The 18,394-nt window shown below is 43.2% G+C and overlaps 2 protein-coding genes across 5 annotated transcripts in view; both read right to left on the bottom strand.

Moving 5' to 3' along the window:
- Nucleotides 1-7,632, bottom strand: part of dnajb6b (DnaJ heat shock protein family (Hsp40) member B6b) — a 39,952-nt gene extending 32,320 nt beyond the window's left edge. Inside the window, exons 1-2 of the mRNA XM_026910107.3 lie at nt 7,589-7,632; nt 1,053-1,151 (exon numbers count right to left, since the gene is read on the bottom strand). Coding sequence (XP_026765908.1) covers nt 1,053-1,117 — 65 coding nt within the window. The 5' untranslated portion in view covers nt 1,118-1,151; nt 7,589-7,632. The remainder of the gene's footprint in view (nt 1-1,052; nt 1,152-7,588) is intronic.
- Nucleotides 1,051-18,355, bottom strand: LOC113524001 (E3 ubiquitin-protein ligase TRIM39). 4 transcript variants are annotated; one of them, XM_053233330.1, is made up of 10 exons: nt 18,114-18,355; nt 11,314-11,897; nt 11,115-11,210; nt 10,771-11,004; nt 10,528-10,675; nt 10,197-10,223; nt 9,598-10,095; nt 9,307-9,364; nt 7,589-9,113; nt 1,051-1,151 (listed from the first exon to the last, which is right to left on the bottom strand). In XM_053233330.1, exons 2-8 carry the CDS (start codon nt 11,893-11,895, stop codon nt 9,360-9,362), a joined length of 1,590 nt encoding a protein of 529 aa, XP_053089305.1. In that variant the 5' UTR covers nt 11,896-11,897; nt 18,114-18,355; the 3' UTR covers nt 1,051-1,151; nt 7,589-9,113; nt 9,307-9,359. The 4 variants fall into 4 exon arrangements, with proteins under 4 accessions (XP_053089305.1, XP_053089304.1, XP_053089303.1 ...); XM_053233329.1 differs by having other exon boundaries at nt 7,589-9,364; XM_053233328.1 differs by having other exon boundaries at nt 9,307-10,095; nt 18,114-18,353.
- Nucleotides 18,356-18,394: the final 39 nt, after the last annotated feature.

Raw genomic sequence — 18,394 nt, 5'->3', positions numbered from 1 at the left:
ACAAAAGTTCTCTACAACACAGCACTTTCCACGGTTCTGACTGCAAATGGCTAATGCAGCAGAGTGAAGCATTATTTCAGTAAAGTTGTTTTAACTCATTAATACAATGTGCTTGACATGGAAACAGATGATAAGCTCACCATCCAAGCGGTTTAAACTGTGAGAACAGTATTGTTAAGCAACTGAAAAATATGGACACTGTGCATTAGCTAGGTAATGGCTGAGATGAATGGCTTAGCTAGCTAGCACATGGCTGTTAAAAACAGCGTAAAGACACTGTGACAATGGAAGTGTAACAAAACCATCCGAAACATCAACTTTTACCTCAGATGTGTTGGTTAATCGCTAATAAAACACTGATATAAAGCTGTAAAGACACTGTGATAATGAAAATAAGATGAATCAGTCAGGAACTTCAACATTTACCTCAGATGTGTTGTTAAATCGCTAATAAAACACTAATTTATAGCTGTTAAAGACAAACTAATGACACTGTAACAATACAAATGTGACAAAACTATTGGGAACATCAACATTTACCTCAGATGTGTTGTTAAATCGCTAATAAATCACTCCTGTATGACTGAAATTAAACTGTAATGACACTTAGCATCAATCGCTAGACAAGTTCGACAACAAACAGAGGCGCCAGAATAATTTCACCCTCACAAGTTGTAATTATGAGAAGGTTGAGCCAATTTGTTTTGAATCAGGTTTTACACACGGTAAACACACAAACAAATTTTTCTTTCTATTTTATATTGTGCTGAATACGAGCTCTACTGTAGAACCTTCACAGAGAAAAAATCTAACTCCAGATTACCCTGTAGTGTGGCTTAATAATTTCTCCATGATGCCTCTTTCACTAACTACAGAAAGGAAGCAGCGTGTTAGAATGGAAAACGGTCTGTAACGGACGTGTAGTGCTCTGTGATCAAGTGGAAATGTTGCTCTCGGCTATCTGGAGTTATAATTAGTCCACCAGATCCGCTCTCTAACGTACACAGTGTGTAAAATGATCAGCCGTGCGGAAAAAAATAAAAACTACTCACGCTTTCTTTATGTCGTCTGGAGAGGCATCTTTGCGTACGCCTAGGATCTGGTAGTACTCCATCATGGAGCTTCTGCTCGAGGTTTAACTCTGAGTAGATCTGGACAAGAGAGTGAATACAAGGAGGAGGGAGAGAGAGAGAGAGAGAGAGAGAGAGAGAGAGAGAGAGAGAGAGTCACAATCAGGAGAGAACGAAGTACATATCACTTCTTTTACAATTTATAGTTACATGGATATTGTGGAATGTCGGCAAAACAAGTTAGTTCCCGTCATCACTTACGAAATAGTCGTTTACTCAAAACAGTCTCTCTTTCTTTTTTTTCCTCTTGAAATTAATAAGACCAAAAAAAAAAAGGCAACTTGTCATGTTACCAAGAAACTACAAAGCGTAAAACTGCTCTGTCCTGAAGAAAAAATAAAAAATTAACTTACAGCTTTACCTATGACGGTTACAAAGCACTGACACTGGAGACTCCTTCCATCAATGTTAAAAATAATAAACATCTCCTTAGAGAAAAGTTCGCTGTATCAACGTTTACACACGTTTTTAATTTGTTTATGCGGAGTGTCTGCCGTACAAATCCCTGTGTACGAGCTGTTACTATAGAAACGGCATTGCAGTAATATAAACCTGTGATTTGCAGCTGCACTACTGTCAGAGCTGCTGTTATAGAGAATTAATCAACACCTTCTGAGCAATCACAATCCAGAATTCAGCTTATTTCAGTGATGTATTCTGAGATCATGTTTTTAAGAGAATGTGGTATTGGGTTAAGTTTTAGATTACTGGACAGGAGTATCAGAAAAACTAAATTCCTCTTAATCAAATGCTCGAACATGGCTTATTCAGTTTCAAACTGATTTATGACTTATACCCTGGAGCTGGAGCATTGAACAGAATATTTATTAGAACAATTAATTAGGTACATCTGTAAATTAAAATGAAAAGCAGTTTGATATCACTGCCTTCACATCACGTTTGGTGTGTAGAAGAAGCTTGCTGCCATTTCCCTTGTCCTAGTTAGAGGATGTAATGTTTTTAGTCTAAAATTAGAAGGGTTTTACTCCCAACGGCAGATCCTCTCGTCCTATTTTAAACGCTGATTGTATTTTTGTCCTCCCCTGACTACTGAATTGATTGCCTTACAAAGTTCAAGGTCGACTCTCGCATGCTAGGATTATTCGATTCTGCTTTTCCTGCTCTTTGTGTTCTGTTTAGAAATAAAAGGTAGCTATCTGTAGGTCTGTAGGTTAGACCAATCAGAAGTGCTCCAACACCAAACGTGTCATGGATACGTAAATAACAAGTGTTATTTATAAAATACAAAAATAATTACAAATCAAATCAGAACATGGTTGTGATTTTCAAGAATCATTAAACAGTGAATTTGACGCACCAACATGAATCGACTTTTACATCCTGTTTATTTGAGTGAGAGAAAACACGGACGGGTAAAAACGAGAAAAAGACACAAATGTCAAAGAAATAATTTTTAAAAGTAGCTTCTAATCCTAGTGTTACACAGTAAACCTGCTAGCTTACAACTTTAGCTAGCTATTATCAAGAAACACAGGGATTATGGTAACGAACAACAGGATGAAGTGAAGTGTTTTATTTCTCTTATACCACAGTAGTTTCCTCACCAGCCTCTCTTTTTCTTTCTCTTGAAGTTTTCAAAAATGAAGCTTGTCATGTTACCGAGACACCTGAAGATGTCAGAAAACTTAAAGCTACAGTTTTACGTCTGACTCTTACAAAGCACTGACACTGGAGACTCCTTCCATAAACGTCAAATAAATAAACGTCTCCTTGCGGAAAACTTCACCATATCAACGATTACACGTTATTTTGGTAAATAACAGAATATTTATAATTTGTTTATTATTAGACTTGTATCTGATCTTGTATCTCGGTCAATGAGCTGTTACTATAGAAACGATGAACGATAACGTATTAGAACAAGCGCACTAATCCTAAATAAACCTGTGATTTGTAGCTGCACTACTGTCAGAGCTGCTGTTATAGAAAATTAATCAACCTTCTGACCAATCAACCTTCTGACCACTTCAAAAATTCAACAGCACTTTGGTCATTGCTATCATCATGGATTAATTATTTGTAAATCAGTAATGCTTCGTTTTTTAACTTGGTAACGTAAAATGATGGGTTGGTTTTGTTGTTTGAAGAGATGTCCGGGAAAAAGAAGAAAAAAAAAAAAAAAAACTCAGAGCATTCCCTTTGATAAGTCGGACTGTTAAACCACTGACACGCAGTTATAATCAAAATGATAACAAAATCCAGCACACTTGCAAATTGCTCAACTCGCAGCTCTCTTCCAGCTCTCCTTAAAGTACAAGGGTTAGACCGTTAGAGCGTGAGCAAGAGCAGCAGAGCGGAAAAATGCAATTTAACACTGTCAACAGGAAATCTGAAACAAGAACATGCCGAGAGATCCGGAGAGAGAGATAGACAGATTGCTGTTTGCATATGAGCTCGGGCTGGAGACAGATGTGTTTATGACCTTGACTTGACCAGAGACATTTTCTTTTCTTTTTTTCTTTTCTATTATAACAGGACATTTCAAAAAGCTACTAATAACACTTACAACTTGTAAAAACAATATCCTTTAGCCAAAAAAAAAAAAAAAGTTTGCACATTTTAAGCAAAAAACCATGAGAAAGGACTTAGGTTACGGATTTAGGTTTCATGATCAGGCTATTCTTTTTCTTTTTTTTTTTATTCCTCACGTGTAGCTAACAACCTGGAAAAAAATAACACTCCTTTGTTTTTATTTTTTTTTTTTTGCAAGACAGATGTTTTTTAATAACAGGCCACACCTCGTTGCTGTATCTACAGTGCACACGTCTGAGTCCCACAGCCTGCTGCACCACACACATCGACCGAGGCGAGAGCTGGCTGGCGGTTAAATGATTTTTACTGAGATGATTAATTAGAGCAGGTTTGCGGATGAAATAGAGTGTAATAAAGTGCAGCGTAAAAACAGTCATAAACTCTCCCACTAGCAGAACATGCAGTCATCTTGTGCTGGCCAGATTTGAATAATTTGTTTGCTCAAGGAGTGAGGTGAGGACAGAACACCACACTCGGCTCAAACGCTGACCAACACCTTGCTGACTCTTTGTCTCACATCCTTATTTCTCCTTGGTCTTAATTAGTTAACTAGCTTCCCTGATCTAATTACGAGACGCCAGCTCCCACTTTTTAGCCTTGGTAAGCAGGTTTCTGCGTGAGTTTTGGCGCACACCGGAGCTTTTTATTTGCCTGATAGACTTGGTAATAAATTTAGGATCTGTTTAATCCTGGTATGTAAACTGCAGTAACAATTAAAAAGTTGTTTTCACTGTTTGGTCACATGACTTCCCACAACGTTCTCAGGAACAGTCTCTTATGCAGACAAAGCTAAACAAAGACCTGAAGGTGCTGAGTTACAAACTGAAGCATCTCGTTCGACTGCTATTTATATCCACCGTGCCCTTTCCAGCAAGCAAGTGAGTATGTTTAGCCAACACTTTTGGCAATAGTTGAGTTTCCCTCAAAACACTTAGAAGCAGTGCCTTACACAGTCAAAACACACTCCGGTGATGCAGCGCACTGACTCGAATAACATGAAAGTAGTAGAACTGGAACTACAGTGAGGTTTCAGAGAATGTGCAAAGTACAGCGAGTTGCTCTCCAAGCCGAAGATCACCTAAGGCACTAGCAGGTGTTGGGCGTAATAACTCTTACTACAGGGAGGGAAGAAAGACGCAAAGGTCAGGAGGATGCGAGGAATGCAGTGGAAGAGAATACACTCAGCAAAACCACATCCATGGGGCAAGGAGAAACAGAGAACGGGTGGATAATCTGATCCGGCTTTCTAGTTGTATCAAACCTATCTGTTTGTATACCAACTCCATGAGTTGAAAATGACTGAGCGTGATCTTGAACGATTAGTCTATGAGACGAACACTTTCTCTCTCGCGTCCTGGAGCAAGTGCATTATAGCCGAGTTGCCCCGTCTGAATCGATCAGCTTTTTCAACTATTTTTCAACTCAGTACCACTGATAACGCTTCATGCTTTAATTTTCCTAGCATACATAATATATACAGGGTTTCCCAAAAGTCTCCATACATAGAGGAAATTAATGCATTTTTAGCAAAATGTCTTCCCAAATTTTTCATATTTAGCTTTTTTTTTTTCAGATAGCCTTTAAGAACTCCTTTGACAAAAGAAGAAGGTATTGAAATCATTCTCACGGCTGGATCGGGAAGCTGTCGCAAGGTTGTGATGGACTTTAACAGGAAACATGGCGAGCACATCACACACCATACTGTCGCCAAACTTATTAACGAATCCAAAAAGTGTGTGGACCAACCGAGAAGCGGACATCCACGAACATCCACTGACGAAGACACAACCGACGTGCTGCTGGCAAACACAGTGCCCTGTGTGTGGAGACTTTTGGGACATCCTGTATTTTGAGTTGAGGAGTTCTCGAGGTCCTGAGTAGAAACTGAGGGGGAGTTTCTTTTATTTTTCCTCGTCGGAGCTCAGAATTGATGAGTTACGACCTTTAGTTGAATGCAGCATTAATATCGTCTGATTTTGGAGCAGAGCAACAAAAACATCTTTCTCTGTGCGTCATGTCATCAAGCTGCCATCCTGATTTTGGTTCACGTAGAAGTCGATCCCAAAAAAGAGCCGATTCACTGTCTCCAGGGATTGAACACTGAGAGTGAACCCTAAAACTTCAACATGTCAATTCTACACACTGAATTGAGTCGTCTCGTGCTCACACACAGCAAGCGAAACGATCTAGCACCGAATTTCATCGAGTTTCAGTTAGTGAGACAGGCAGCGGTTATTTATTTGGCCTTTATTTTGAATTTATCTGGTCTGTTTATGAACCCCGGTACTTATACAGCAGTAAAAATGAAAAAGCTCTGCCTTTGCTGTTTGGTCACATGACTTTCACAGCCTCTTATGTAGACAGACTAAAGAAAGACATGAAGGTGCTGAGTTCTAAACTGAAGTATCTTGTTTGACTGCTATTTATATCCACCGTGCCCTTTCTAACATCCAGGGATACAATCACAGTGTCGCAAAGAACCTCCACCTGCTTTATCCATCTGAGTCATCAGCTGACCTGCACTAATCTCCATCTCACGTTCTGTCCCTTTCTCCACCCCTTAACGTATACCGCTTTAACGTTATACTGATACAGACGTAACGCAAACGTACGTTTACCCGAGTCTCTACAACTCTACAGCTATTACCAGTTACAGCAGGGTTTCTCAGCTCCAGTTATAAGGACCCACTGCACACACACACACACACACACACACACACACACAACACCTGATCCAGCTCATCAGCTAACACTCAGGCCTTTCATCAGGTGGATCAGGATGCGTTTCATGCGTGGTCTTGAGGGACCAGAACACTGTCCCAGCAACTACAAAAAAACATTCAGCTTGATGATGGATGATGGCACACTGCTCAGGTTCTCACAAGCCGAGCTCATTCACTGGGTTCTCATAGTGGAGCTAAACCCCTGATGTTAGCTCCATCCAGCTTTAGCCTGACACACACACACACACTCACACACACACACACACTCACTCACACACACTCACTCACACTCACTCACACTCACTCACACACACACACTCACACACACTCACACACACTCACACACACTCACACACACACACACACACAACCGCTTCACAGAAGCCCCGTGTTTGATTCTAGTGATGTGTCCCGGCCAGATGTTCTGGAGAGGATGTTCAGGACGACTCATCAGACATTTTCCCCTGGATTAATGAATGATGGTTTTATGGGGATTTTTAATAGCAGAACTAAATGCACAAGCTCTAAATGTACTTTAGACAGAACACAGTACGCAGGTTACAACACCGGCACGCAGGTTACAACACCTCCAGGAACATTAGTGCTACCATGGCAACACTTCCGCTTTGTTACAACACAAGGAATTCCCGGTAACAGGTGAGTAATGGATTGTTGGGAATGTTGGATACATCCCGGAGCTGGGGAAGGTACCAGGTACCGTGGTATGGATTAATCCACAACAGATGACAAAGTGATGCATTTAATAAATAAATAAATAAATAAAGGTGGCAGCTGTTTGTGAAAAAGTTTCTAGAAGGTTCTTCTGACTTTAGAGATGTTAACTAGAAGATCAGGATCATAGCAGACTCCCAGTCAGACAGCTTCCTTCCCTGTTACAGAGTCTTTTCTACATGATTAGTGTGAGGAAGTTTCTGGAAGGGGGACAACAACAACAACAACAACAACAAGCCCCCTGGGTGTACAGGTATCACCTGGATGTACAGGTAACTTCATTATTGTCACAGCAGGTAAATTACTGTACAGCTTTCCAGCTTATTTAAGCACATATTACTGCTACATGTATGGAAAACTAATTCCCACAGGCCTGCTGAACCCCATGGAGAAGGAAAACTACCCACATGCAAATCAATAAACCCATGAATGCTGAATTGAGTTACAGACCTGCTGCTCAGCGCGCGCCTCTCTCCTGTCTCTCACCTCCTTCTGTTTATTCCTGAGGAATAATGAGGATAAAGTCACTTTATTTTTATTTCAGCTCCCCGTGTGATAATAAACACCACTTGTCCTCGTAGGTCGCTGTGTATCGATGAGAAATGAACAGAGGAAAACCCCAGAACAGAGTTTATAAAATCACAAGCGCGACTTTATTCCAGAGACTTCGGTCACCCCTGCGCTGCCAAACGCGCAGAACAGGAAACACGTGTTTACACATTGCGCATGCGCGCTGCTCCACCACCAGCGCGGCGGTACCCAGGGTTGCCATGTCCGCCTTTTTCCCCCAGAGTTGTTTTTATAGGACAAGGTTTATACTGCACATTAATGCACTGTTCCTAACGCCGTACTGTTTCTATAGTAACAGATCATTCACATAAACGTGTATAAAAACATGTTTTTAAGTTTTTAAAAAGTGTTAATAAGTGATGAGTGGTGAGGTTTGCTGTAAGGAGACGTTTATTTAACATTTATGGAAGGAGTCTCCAGTGTCAGAACTATTAAAAATCTTCAGAAGAGATTCAGTTGAATTCAAGTTTATTTGTATAGCACTTTTAACAGTGGACATTGTCACAAAGCAGCTTTACAGAAATAAATACATTCAAATTAAATCAAATCAAAATACACTGTAAATGTGTGAGATTATCCCTCATGAGGAGAGATGAGGTTACATCTTGTGGTTTTCTTGGTAATATGCTGCATTCCTAGTTACTAGGAATCTTTGAAATACAAACACTGAGCAAAAACTAGCTAATGATTGAGGCTAACAATTTCACGAGCTAAAAATGTAGCTGTTGAGTCTTTTATAAGAGCCATGCGTAGGTACAGTGTTCGTGGAAAACGGAAAACATTAGGACTAAGCTCTGGTGTTGGAAAATTATTATATAGACTTAATATTATTACTATGTAAACATAGCGTATACATCTCTCCACACGTCCAGAGGTGTGAGTGAGGGATTTAGCTAATTTCCATTCATCCAAATGCATAGTAAAGGTGTAATGAAGACGAAGAAGAAGAAGAAGAAGAAGAAGAAGTGATGCCACTGTCTGTATCTGTTTAATGCTTCACATATTGCTATCTGCAAACCCGAAGTGCGTGTGGCCTACACTGTTAAAATTAAATATGAATCCTACCACTTGTGCCCTCAGAAACACTGGAAAACAACTGTCTGACCCTGACAGTTCTTCAGCCTCAGCTACATCACTCCATTTCATACCTGGTTGCAACTAGAGATGTTTTTAATCACAGCACGTTTATTATTTTTGCTTGTGAAAATAAATTTATTGCATAGAAACAAATCACATGCGGGAATGAAAGCATGCACGACACTTGACATGGTTAAAAACAACACGTGTAAATTTCACAGAATTCAACAATACTCACATGTGTGTATGTACTCACATACAACAATGCTCACACGTGTATATGTACTCACATACAACAACACTCCCATGTGAAGTTCATGTACATTTTCTGTGAGGGATCAGACAGAGTTTATACACACAATGCACAGGCAGAAGCATTAACTACTAACACTAAACACAGGGTGAGACAGACAGGATCATTAAGTCAATCAGGAATCACAGCTCAAACTCACACACACAGAATATTATCACAGGTAATGAGAGGTATTATTACAGGTATTACAAATGTAAAGAGAGCGCACCTCTAGTGGTCAGTTGGTGTATTGCTGTTGCTTTGTCTTTCCTAAAGTGAACATTAACCTACAAAAGCAACAGTAAAACATTGTACATTTTACAATTCAATTCTACTGATAGAGATGCTTTTTTATTTTAAGGTGAAACTGCATTTAAATTGAAAATTATTAAAATCATGAATGATAATCCCATCAGGGTTTTATTCTTTAATAAGGAAGTATAAGATTACTTTTTAAGATTCGAAAATTAGGATTAGATTTGACTAACAGGACAGATGATCAGTGGTGCTGAATTTTTACCTCCATCATTATTGCAGGGGCTGAAGACTGGATAAAGTTTCTCAGTGAAAGACTGACCAGTGAAAGAGTAAATATGAGATTTGGCATCAACATCATAGAAGGAGATCAGACCCTCCTCATAATCTACAAACACTCCCACCTTCTGAGGAGCCTGTTTCAAGGAGAGGGAGACTCGAGGAGAGTCCAGAGCCTTATATTCAGTCTTATTCCTCAGACACACACACCAGTATCCATTCTTAGGACTGGCTGTAATCTTCCCTTTCCTGTTAATGGACTCTCGGACCACTCCTAAATCCCACTTAGTCTTTCCTCTGACCTGCACCTCATAGTAAAATCTCCCTGAAGAGAATCCCTCCTTCCCCAGCACACAGGCACAATAATCAAACCTCTGAGGATTATCAGGGAGAATCTGTTTTTCGTCTCCACATATAACTTGTTTCCCATCATCAGACAGGATGAGATGAGGATGAGCTGAATCAGGATCTAGAGTCACATCCACTGAGAGACAGAAACACAGCGTACATCAGATTTATCACTGCACAGTGTGTAACAATGAAGAAATATATATACAGTCATGTGATCAATAAGAGCTCACAGACCTGCATATTGTTGAATTCTCTTCAGTTCTGTTTGGAAAATAATATTAGACAATGTTACTGTCTGTTCAAAATTATATTGCCTTTCTTAAATGATTGATTATTATATACTACACTACGTTATACTACAGCACTGTTGGATTCTGATTGGTCAGAAGGTGTTGATTAATTTTCTGTAACAACAACTGAAGATGAAAGAAAGAAAGAAAGAAAGAAAGAAAGAAAGAAAAAATATGTTAATTATCAGGATATCTCTACACTTCTAAAATAATGTTTTCTTCTTAAAACAAATTCTCTCTGACCATAAAGTTCTTACAGATGAGTGAATACTTACTAATCTCTGGTAGCTTCTCCATTTCCTCACTGAGAGTTTGCTGAAGCTGAGACAGATTTCTCCTCAGAGTCTCCACACTCAGATGAGAGGTAATTGTGACGTCAGTCCAGTCCTGGGCGTGTGGAGGGCTGCACAGTGACGGGGAAATCTACAGTACAGCAGGAGAGAGGAGAAATCCCTCAGCATGGGGACTGCTGTCCTGTCATGTGCTGCATTGCTATTGAGAAACAGAGGGACTCTGACCTGTAGGAGGTGGAGGTGATCCTCAGTGTGTGAGAGCTGCTCCAGCTCAGTGTTTCTCCTCTTTAGCTCAGTGATTTCCTGCTCCAGCTCTTTAATCAACTCTTCAGCCTGCCTCTCTGCTGCTTTCTGCTTCTCCTCCATCACCTTAAGCAGCTCAGCCTGGCTTCTCTCAATGCAGCGCATCAGAGCACTGAAGATCTCCACAACGTCTAGTTTCTCCTTCTCTGTGTTTTTCTAACAGGAGACAAATCAAGCTGAATCATTTTATTTCATATAATTAGATCCTGATTCTGCTAATGTGTTTTTATAAAAAAGCTATTTTGTAGGTGAGTTAAGAGACTCACTTTATTGAGTTCTACAGAGTGTTTGAGTTCCTCAATCTTCTTCAGTCGCTCCTGGATCATCTGCTGAACTTCTGCTCGTGTCTTTCCCAACTCAGTCTGAGAAAAATATACATCATGTATTCACTCATAAGACAGAGGTCATATTTCTGAGGCTAAAGGATTTGCAAACATTATCCTTCATTAATTTTCAGTCACTCACCTTCTTCTCTTCAGCTTCCTCCTCTATAGGAACGGTGCTGTGAGTTTTGTGGTCTCCCTCAGTACAGAACTGACACACACACGTCTGGTCATCTCTACAGAACAGCTCCAGGGGTCTCTCATGTTTCTGGCAGATGTAGTCCTCCAGGTTCTCCACAGGCTCCATCAGTTTGTGCTTCTTTAATGAAGAAACTCTCTCATGAGGTTCCAGGTGAGTCTTGCAGTAAGAGGTCATACAGATCAGGCAGGACTTCAGAGCTGCAAGTTTCTTTTCACAGCAGATATCACAGAGCACTAGAGATTGGCTGAGTTTTTCTGCAGCGCTGCTGGATTTCTCCTGAACTGACTTCTTAAATGGAGCAGCAAGTGCAGAGATGAACGTATTCACACGTAGATCAGGACGTTTAGGGAATTCCGTCTTACACATTGGACACTGGCAGTGTGAACTGCTGTCCCAGAACTCTCTGAGACAGATCATACAGAAGTTGTGTCCACATGGAGTAGAGACTGGATCAGTGAACACCTCCAGACAGATGGAGCACTGGAGCTGATCTTCACACAGGACACTGCTGGAGGAAGCCATGACTGACACAGGAGACATGATGAGAGTGGATTTAGATCACAGAAACCTTTACACATTGCAATCCTTACACACTGTATGCATATTTAATTATCCAAGAAAGGAATGAAACACTCAGTGTTGTTCTGTTATAGGAAAATAATCAGGGATGTTGCATGTGATAAAAAGCAGAGTTCCCCTTCGGGAACTCGAGCTGCGTCAAGCAACGCTTTGGGAATGCCTCTGCGTAATCCGTCCAACGGAATCGCGTGACGTCACCTGCGGGATGACGTAGCGACCCTTAAGTATATAAGCGCATGCGGTGGAGCCAACGCCAGCTTCTGTTGTTCAGTAAGCGCTCTATGTGTGTTCGTCTGATTTATTGCTGTCTTTATATATATATATATATATATATATATATATATATATAAGGCGAAAAGAAGCCTTGACAAGCAGTCATTTAGACTGTGTGTTTCTCCCTGCCCACATTTCATTATGGGTGGGGATACTCACAGTCTGTGTGTGGCTTGTTTGGGAGCGGAGCATGCTCGTTCAGCTCTTGAGCGAGCTGATTGCCTGCATTGCGTCTGTCTTTCGCTGCGTACGCTCTGCTCCCGGAGGGCGGTCTTTGAGGAGGGCGCTCTCTCTACAGTGCCTCGCGGTTCGGGTCCCGCTTCTGCCGAGGCAGAGCGACGGCTCAGATCGTGGGGTTCGCAGATGGATTTGGCAGAGGGAATGGAGACGGGCAGAGCCCTTTCTTCTTCCTAACCTGCCAGATCCAGTGCTCACTCTCAGGGAACGGAAGCACGTTTTGAAACGGTTTCTTCCCCCCCCCCCCGGGAGAGGGCTCTATGCTCCTCTTGTCTTCCTCTGAGGAGGGAGGTGAGGGGAGCGCCGCTGAGGACTAGTCTGTGGGTTTGCCACCACAGTCTGTCCAGTTTGAGGAGATATTGGAGGTGGTGACTCGAGCTGTCGCTAAGCTAAATATTGACTGGCCTCCTGAAAAGCAGGAGGCACGTCCACGCAGCAAGTTAGATGAGCGTTTTCTGCAATCTAAGTCACTGCCTCCACGCCGGGGCCTACCCTTCTTTCCCGATTTGCACACCGAGGTGTCCAGATCGTGGAACAATCCGTACTCAGCCCGCTTCTTCAGTCCCCATGTTCTCACTACTCTAATGTGGTGGGACTGGAGGAGCGCGGTTAAGGGGCGATTCCCCGGGTTGAGGAGACGCTTGCGAGCTGTCTCTCTCCCGGTGGTGCATCGTCCCTTAAGGCCCCGGTACTGCCCTCCAAGCCGCTTCGGACCTCCTCGGCTTTGGTGGGCAAAGCGTACAAGGCGGTGGGTCAGGCTGGTGCTTGCCTACACACCATGGCGGTGTTGCAGGCATACCAGGCTGACCTGCTTAAAGAGTTGGACGAGGGAGAAGAGATTAATTACGGTGACATTTCTGAACTGCGTCGTGCCGCAGTCTCTCCGGGCCACTAAAGAGACCGCCAGGGCAGAGGTTTTCTCCCTCGCCGCTCTTACGGGGCTGCTCGGTGGGAGCAGCCCCAGCCATGTACCAGCTCCTCACACCGTGAGGTCCAGAAAAGAGGGTCACCACTTGCGCTCCCCCAGAAAAGTAGGAGCCAGGGTGGCGCTCCAGGTCGAGGCCCAGGGAGATGACAGATCTGAGGACTGTCATCCTCAATAAGAGGGCCTCGACAAGGAAGTCCTGTCTTTTCAGGACGTCTGAGGGCAGGCCCCTCTGGGGAAGGGAGGTGTACACCTCATCGTACGGTGCCCGTCTCCCCTCAGTGCCCTCGCGAGATTGTTTTGTCATCCCTGCCACCCCCAGTGCTTCAGGGCACAGCGGTCTCCAGCGAGCGCTTCTCCCAGTTCCCACCCGGAACCGTAGCGGTTCTGGGGGGCTTGCTACCTCCAACAAGGTCTCTAGAACAGCTAAATCGGCTATTTCTGCCGGTCCTCCGCTTCAGGGCACCGATCTAGCCGCTCTAAATACGCCAGAGGTCAGTCTCGAGAGACTGATTCCCTTGGTCGACTTTCTGCCAAATGTGTCTCAATGGGTCCTGCATACTGTAGAAAGAGGCTACAAGATCCAGTTTGGGTCTCGTCCTCCTCTATTCAACGGGATTTTTCCCACTCTGGTGGCCCCCGAGCAGGCTCTGGTCATGGAACAAGAAGTGCATACTCTCTTGAGGAAGGAGGCCATCGAGGTGGTCCCTCCTCTCGACAGAGAGTCCGAGTTCAACAGCCGGTATTTCATAGTTCCGAAGAAAGATGGAGGGTTGCGTCCTACTTTAGATCTGCGTCTGCTGAACCGCTCAGTTATGAGACTCAAGTTCAAAATGCTCACGCTCAAACAAGTCGTGTCTCAAATCAGGTCTGAGGACTGGTTTGTCACGATAGATCTGAAAGACGCGTACTTCCACATTTCCATTCTTCCTCAGTGCAGGAGGTACCTTAGGTTTACTTTTGGGGGCGAAGCTTACCAATATAGGGTTCTTCCCTTTGGTCTTGCACTCTCTCCCTGCACTTTCACCAAGTGTGTAGATGCTGCTCTGGCTCCATTGCGACTCCAGGACATCCGCATACTCAATTACATCGACGATTGGTTGATTTTAGCTCAATCAGAGCAGATGGCGGTTCGACATCGAGATGTCGTTCTCGCCCATATGAAAGAATTGGGGTTAAGACTAAACGCAAAGAAAAGTGCGCTTTCTCCAGTGCAGAGGACCACTTATCTAGGTGTGGTGTGGGACTCGACCACGATGCAGGCACGTCTGTCTCCTGCTCAGTTCAACTCGATCCTCATGGCGGCCAAGAGAGTGAGAGAAGGCCAGTCACTCACTGCTATACAGTATCAGAGACTGTTGGGTCTGATGGTAGCTGCGTCCAACGTGATACCTTTTGGCCTGCTGTACATGAGACCCTTGCAGTGGTGGCTCAGGACCAAAGGGTTTCCCCGAGGGGCAACCAGTTTCACATTATCAAGGTCACGCGGTGAGGCTTATGGGCCTTAGACGTGTGGAAGAAACATGTAACATGGTTCCTGTTACAAGGCCCCGTGTTGGGGCTCCTTGTCATCGCGTAACGCTAACAACGGATGCCTCCCTCACGGGCTGGGGGACGGTCATGAGTGGCCGCTCTGCCCAAGGTCTGTGGGAAGGGCCCCATCTCAAGTGGCACATAAATTGGATGGTGGAGCAGATATGGAGGATGTTTTACAGGATGGTGGAGCAGATATGGAGGATGTTTTACAGAGCACAAGTTGATTTGTTTGCAACTCAAGAGACTTTGCACTGTCCACTCTGGTTTTCCCTCACTCACCCAGCTCCTCTTGGACTGGACGCTATGGTACAGACGTGGCCGAGGCTGCGCCTGTATGCTTTCCCCCGATCGCTCTGCTCCCGGGAGTTTTGGAGAGGGTCCGCCGAGACGGAGTACGTCTTCTATTAGTAGCCCCTTACTGGCTGGCCCGGCCATGGTTTGCGGACCTGGTAGCCCTTCTCGAAGACTCTCCTTGGGAGATTCCCATCAGACGGGATGTCCTCTCTCAGGCAGGGGGAACCCTATTTCACCCTCGTCCGGAGCTATGGAGGCTGTGGCTGTGGCCCCTGAGGGGGCACAGTTCATAGCCTCGGGTCTCTCGACCGAGGTTGTGGAGACCATACTCTAATCCAGAGCTCCCTCCACGAGGAAATCGTATGCTGCTAAGTGGCATCTGTTCACGTCGTGGTGTGAGGACCGTCAGTTAGACCCAGTTAACTGCCCGGTTGGTTCAGTGCTGGAATTTCTGCAAGAGCGGTTTGCCACGGGGTTATCCCCATCCACTTTACAAGTTCATGTGGCTGCTATTGCTGCATATCATGCTCCACTGGGTGGGCAATCTCTGGGGAGAAACCCGTTAGTGATGCATTTCCTCCGTGGTACCAGGAGGCTGAGGCCCCCAGTACGACCTAGAGTGCCTTCTTGGGGTTTGGCCATGGTTTTCCTTTCTAGACCTCCCTTTGAACCTTTGGAGGAGGTGTCTTTGAGATTTCTTACAGTCAAGACTGTATTTCTATTAGCCATCTCTTCCCTGAAGAGAGTCGGCGACCTTCAGGCTCTTTCTGTGGCCCCCTCTTTTCTAGAGTTTGCCCCTGGTATGGCCAGAACCTTTTTTTACCCCAGACCGGAGTATGTTCCTAAGGTGCCCTCTGTGGTTCCACGGCCAGTCGTGCTTCAGGCGAGCACTGGACACATACGTCCACAGAGCTGCCCTGTGGAGGAAGTCGGACCAGCTGTTTGTCTGCTATGGTCCTTATAAGAAGGGTCTTCCTGCAAACAAGCAGACCCTCAGCAGTTGGATAGTGGATGCTATTACTACCTCTTACGAGTCCTCTGATCTCCCCTCTCCGTTGGGGGTCAAGGCTCATTCTACGCGAAGTATGGTGGCCTCCAAGGCCTTCTCCTCTGGTGTTTCTCTCCAGGATATTTGCAATGCTGCGGGATGGTCTACCCCTCTGACTTTTGTCAGGTTTTATAGCCTTGACCTCGATGCCGCTCCCGGCTCCTCAGTTCTCTCGACCTAGTTGTGCCCTTCCACACTAGGCAGGGATTTGTCAGTCTGGTGGTGTTAGATAGTCGTTCCCAAAGCGTTGCTTGACGCAGCTCGAGTTCCCGAAGGGGAATGTCCCTAGGTTAGGTCCCATGGTTCCCCGAGGGAACGAGACGCTGCGTCCCGGTGCCATTCTTCCTGCATCCCTGCAAGCGCTTCCTTCACTCTCCTGAAGCTGGCGCCGGCTCCGCCGCATGCGTTTTTATACTTCCGGGTCGCAACATCATCCCGTCGGTGATGTCACGCGATTCCGTTGGACGAATTACACGTGATTCAGAGCGTGGTCATGCAGAGGCGTTCAAAAGCGTTGCTTGATGCAGCATCTCCTTCCCTCGGGGAACCATGGTTACAGACGTAACCTAGGGACGTTACTATTACCAGCCCATAGTTGATTATTTTCCTATAAGAGCATGTTCCAAAGTGCTTTATTCCTCTTATACCATGACACTTTGTCAATGATTACAAATTTTATTTATTAAAATAATAAACATTTTTACTCTTTGTAGTTACACTTAATGGTGTGTAAAAATGAAAAACATTGTTACAGTAGTAACTATTCTTCATAAATACTATTTACTTTTGTTTAGAATTATAATTGCTAAGTGTAATAACAGGAAGTAGTCTTAATCCAGGTTAAATATAATTTAACCTGCTATGTTCTGTTTTTTTTTAACATTTCCTCAGTTTAGTTTATGCTAAATTCTGTTCTTTAAGGTAAATGCTTTCTCTGTGTGACGAAACACATGGGAACCACTTGAACTGTGACAAACCCAGTGCACTTTCAGAAGTTAGTAAATGACAAAACAAACAGTTTTGAAACAGGAAGTAGTCTGAAATATATATTAAAACACTTTATATTATCTTTTCACATTGTACATTTGCATTTTCTGTATTTGTCTGACACTGTTATTCGACCTCTTTTCCATAGTGTACACAATCACACCAAACTTATTCAGAAATGTGGATCTCTATATTATTAAACGTCCTGTTTTTAACATCTACCTGATCTGAATATCCTGTCTAATAATGTATAATAATGTATAATAATGTGTAACATATTAGGCACTGAGGGTTAATATACAGTATATAAAGTAAGGTTTTCAGTGACATTTGGTTACTTTTAGACTTTAACTATAAACAGTTTAATATTAGTGTGTCTGACTCAAGTACATTTTATCTCTATATCTATCTATCTATCTATCTATATATATTTATCAACATAAATTTGGGTCTTCACCACACTTTGTTACTTTTAGTGTAAAAATCAATAATGTCCTTCAGCACACTTCAAAATGTGACACTTATTTTTATTAATAATACAAACGCATTATTGTCCCACATTGTATTAATGTCCTTAAGCACTAGGTTTGTTATGAATGATCTAAATTAGGAATGAAAAACAACAGGACTTCCCTGAGCTCCTAGTTAACAGATCTTGAATAGTTGTTCAAACCGCTTTCTGGAATAATCTCCAGTAACACAGCAAAACTTCCACATGTTTAATGTGAGCTAAAATCCTGTTGTTTAAGATGAAAGCCCTTTGTGTTTCAGCCTGAACAGAAACTGAACTGTAAAGTAATAGAAATCAAGTGAAAAACAACTATACAAACAGGAAGTAGTCTCATCTGTAGCACTACTTACCAATTTCTATTTCTCTTTTCCTCCAATTTCCCTCTTTTTCCTCTTGTTCTTGTTCTCTTAGTGTTCACCTGCAGTGGGGTTTATCCCTCGAAGAAAGAGAGAGAAGCTTCAAACTGGAGATTGTGTCCTGCAGAAAGGATCTGGTTTTGGTCAGGAAACACCTTTGAGCTTGAGTTTCATTACACCTGAGTGACGTCATAAGAGACACGCCTACTGTTTGGCTTATTCCCATGTCATAATTACAACATTTAGCCACTAGATGGTGAAAATTCACCCAGTGA

This window comes from Pangasianodon hypophthalmus, chromosome 4 (assembly GCF_027358585.1).
Source record: "Pangasianodon hypophthalmus isolate fPanHyp1 chromosome 4, fPanHyp1.pri, whole genome shotgun sequence".
NCBI classification, from domain to species: Eukaryota; Metazoa; Chordata; class Actinopteri; order Siluriformes; family Pangasiidae; genus Pangasianodon; species Pangasianodon hypophthalmus.
This window is presented reverse-complemented; position numbering and strand designations above follow the sequence as displayed.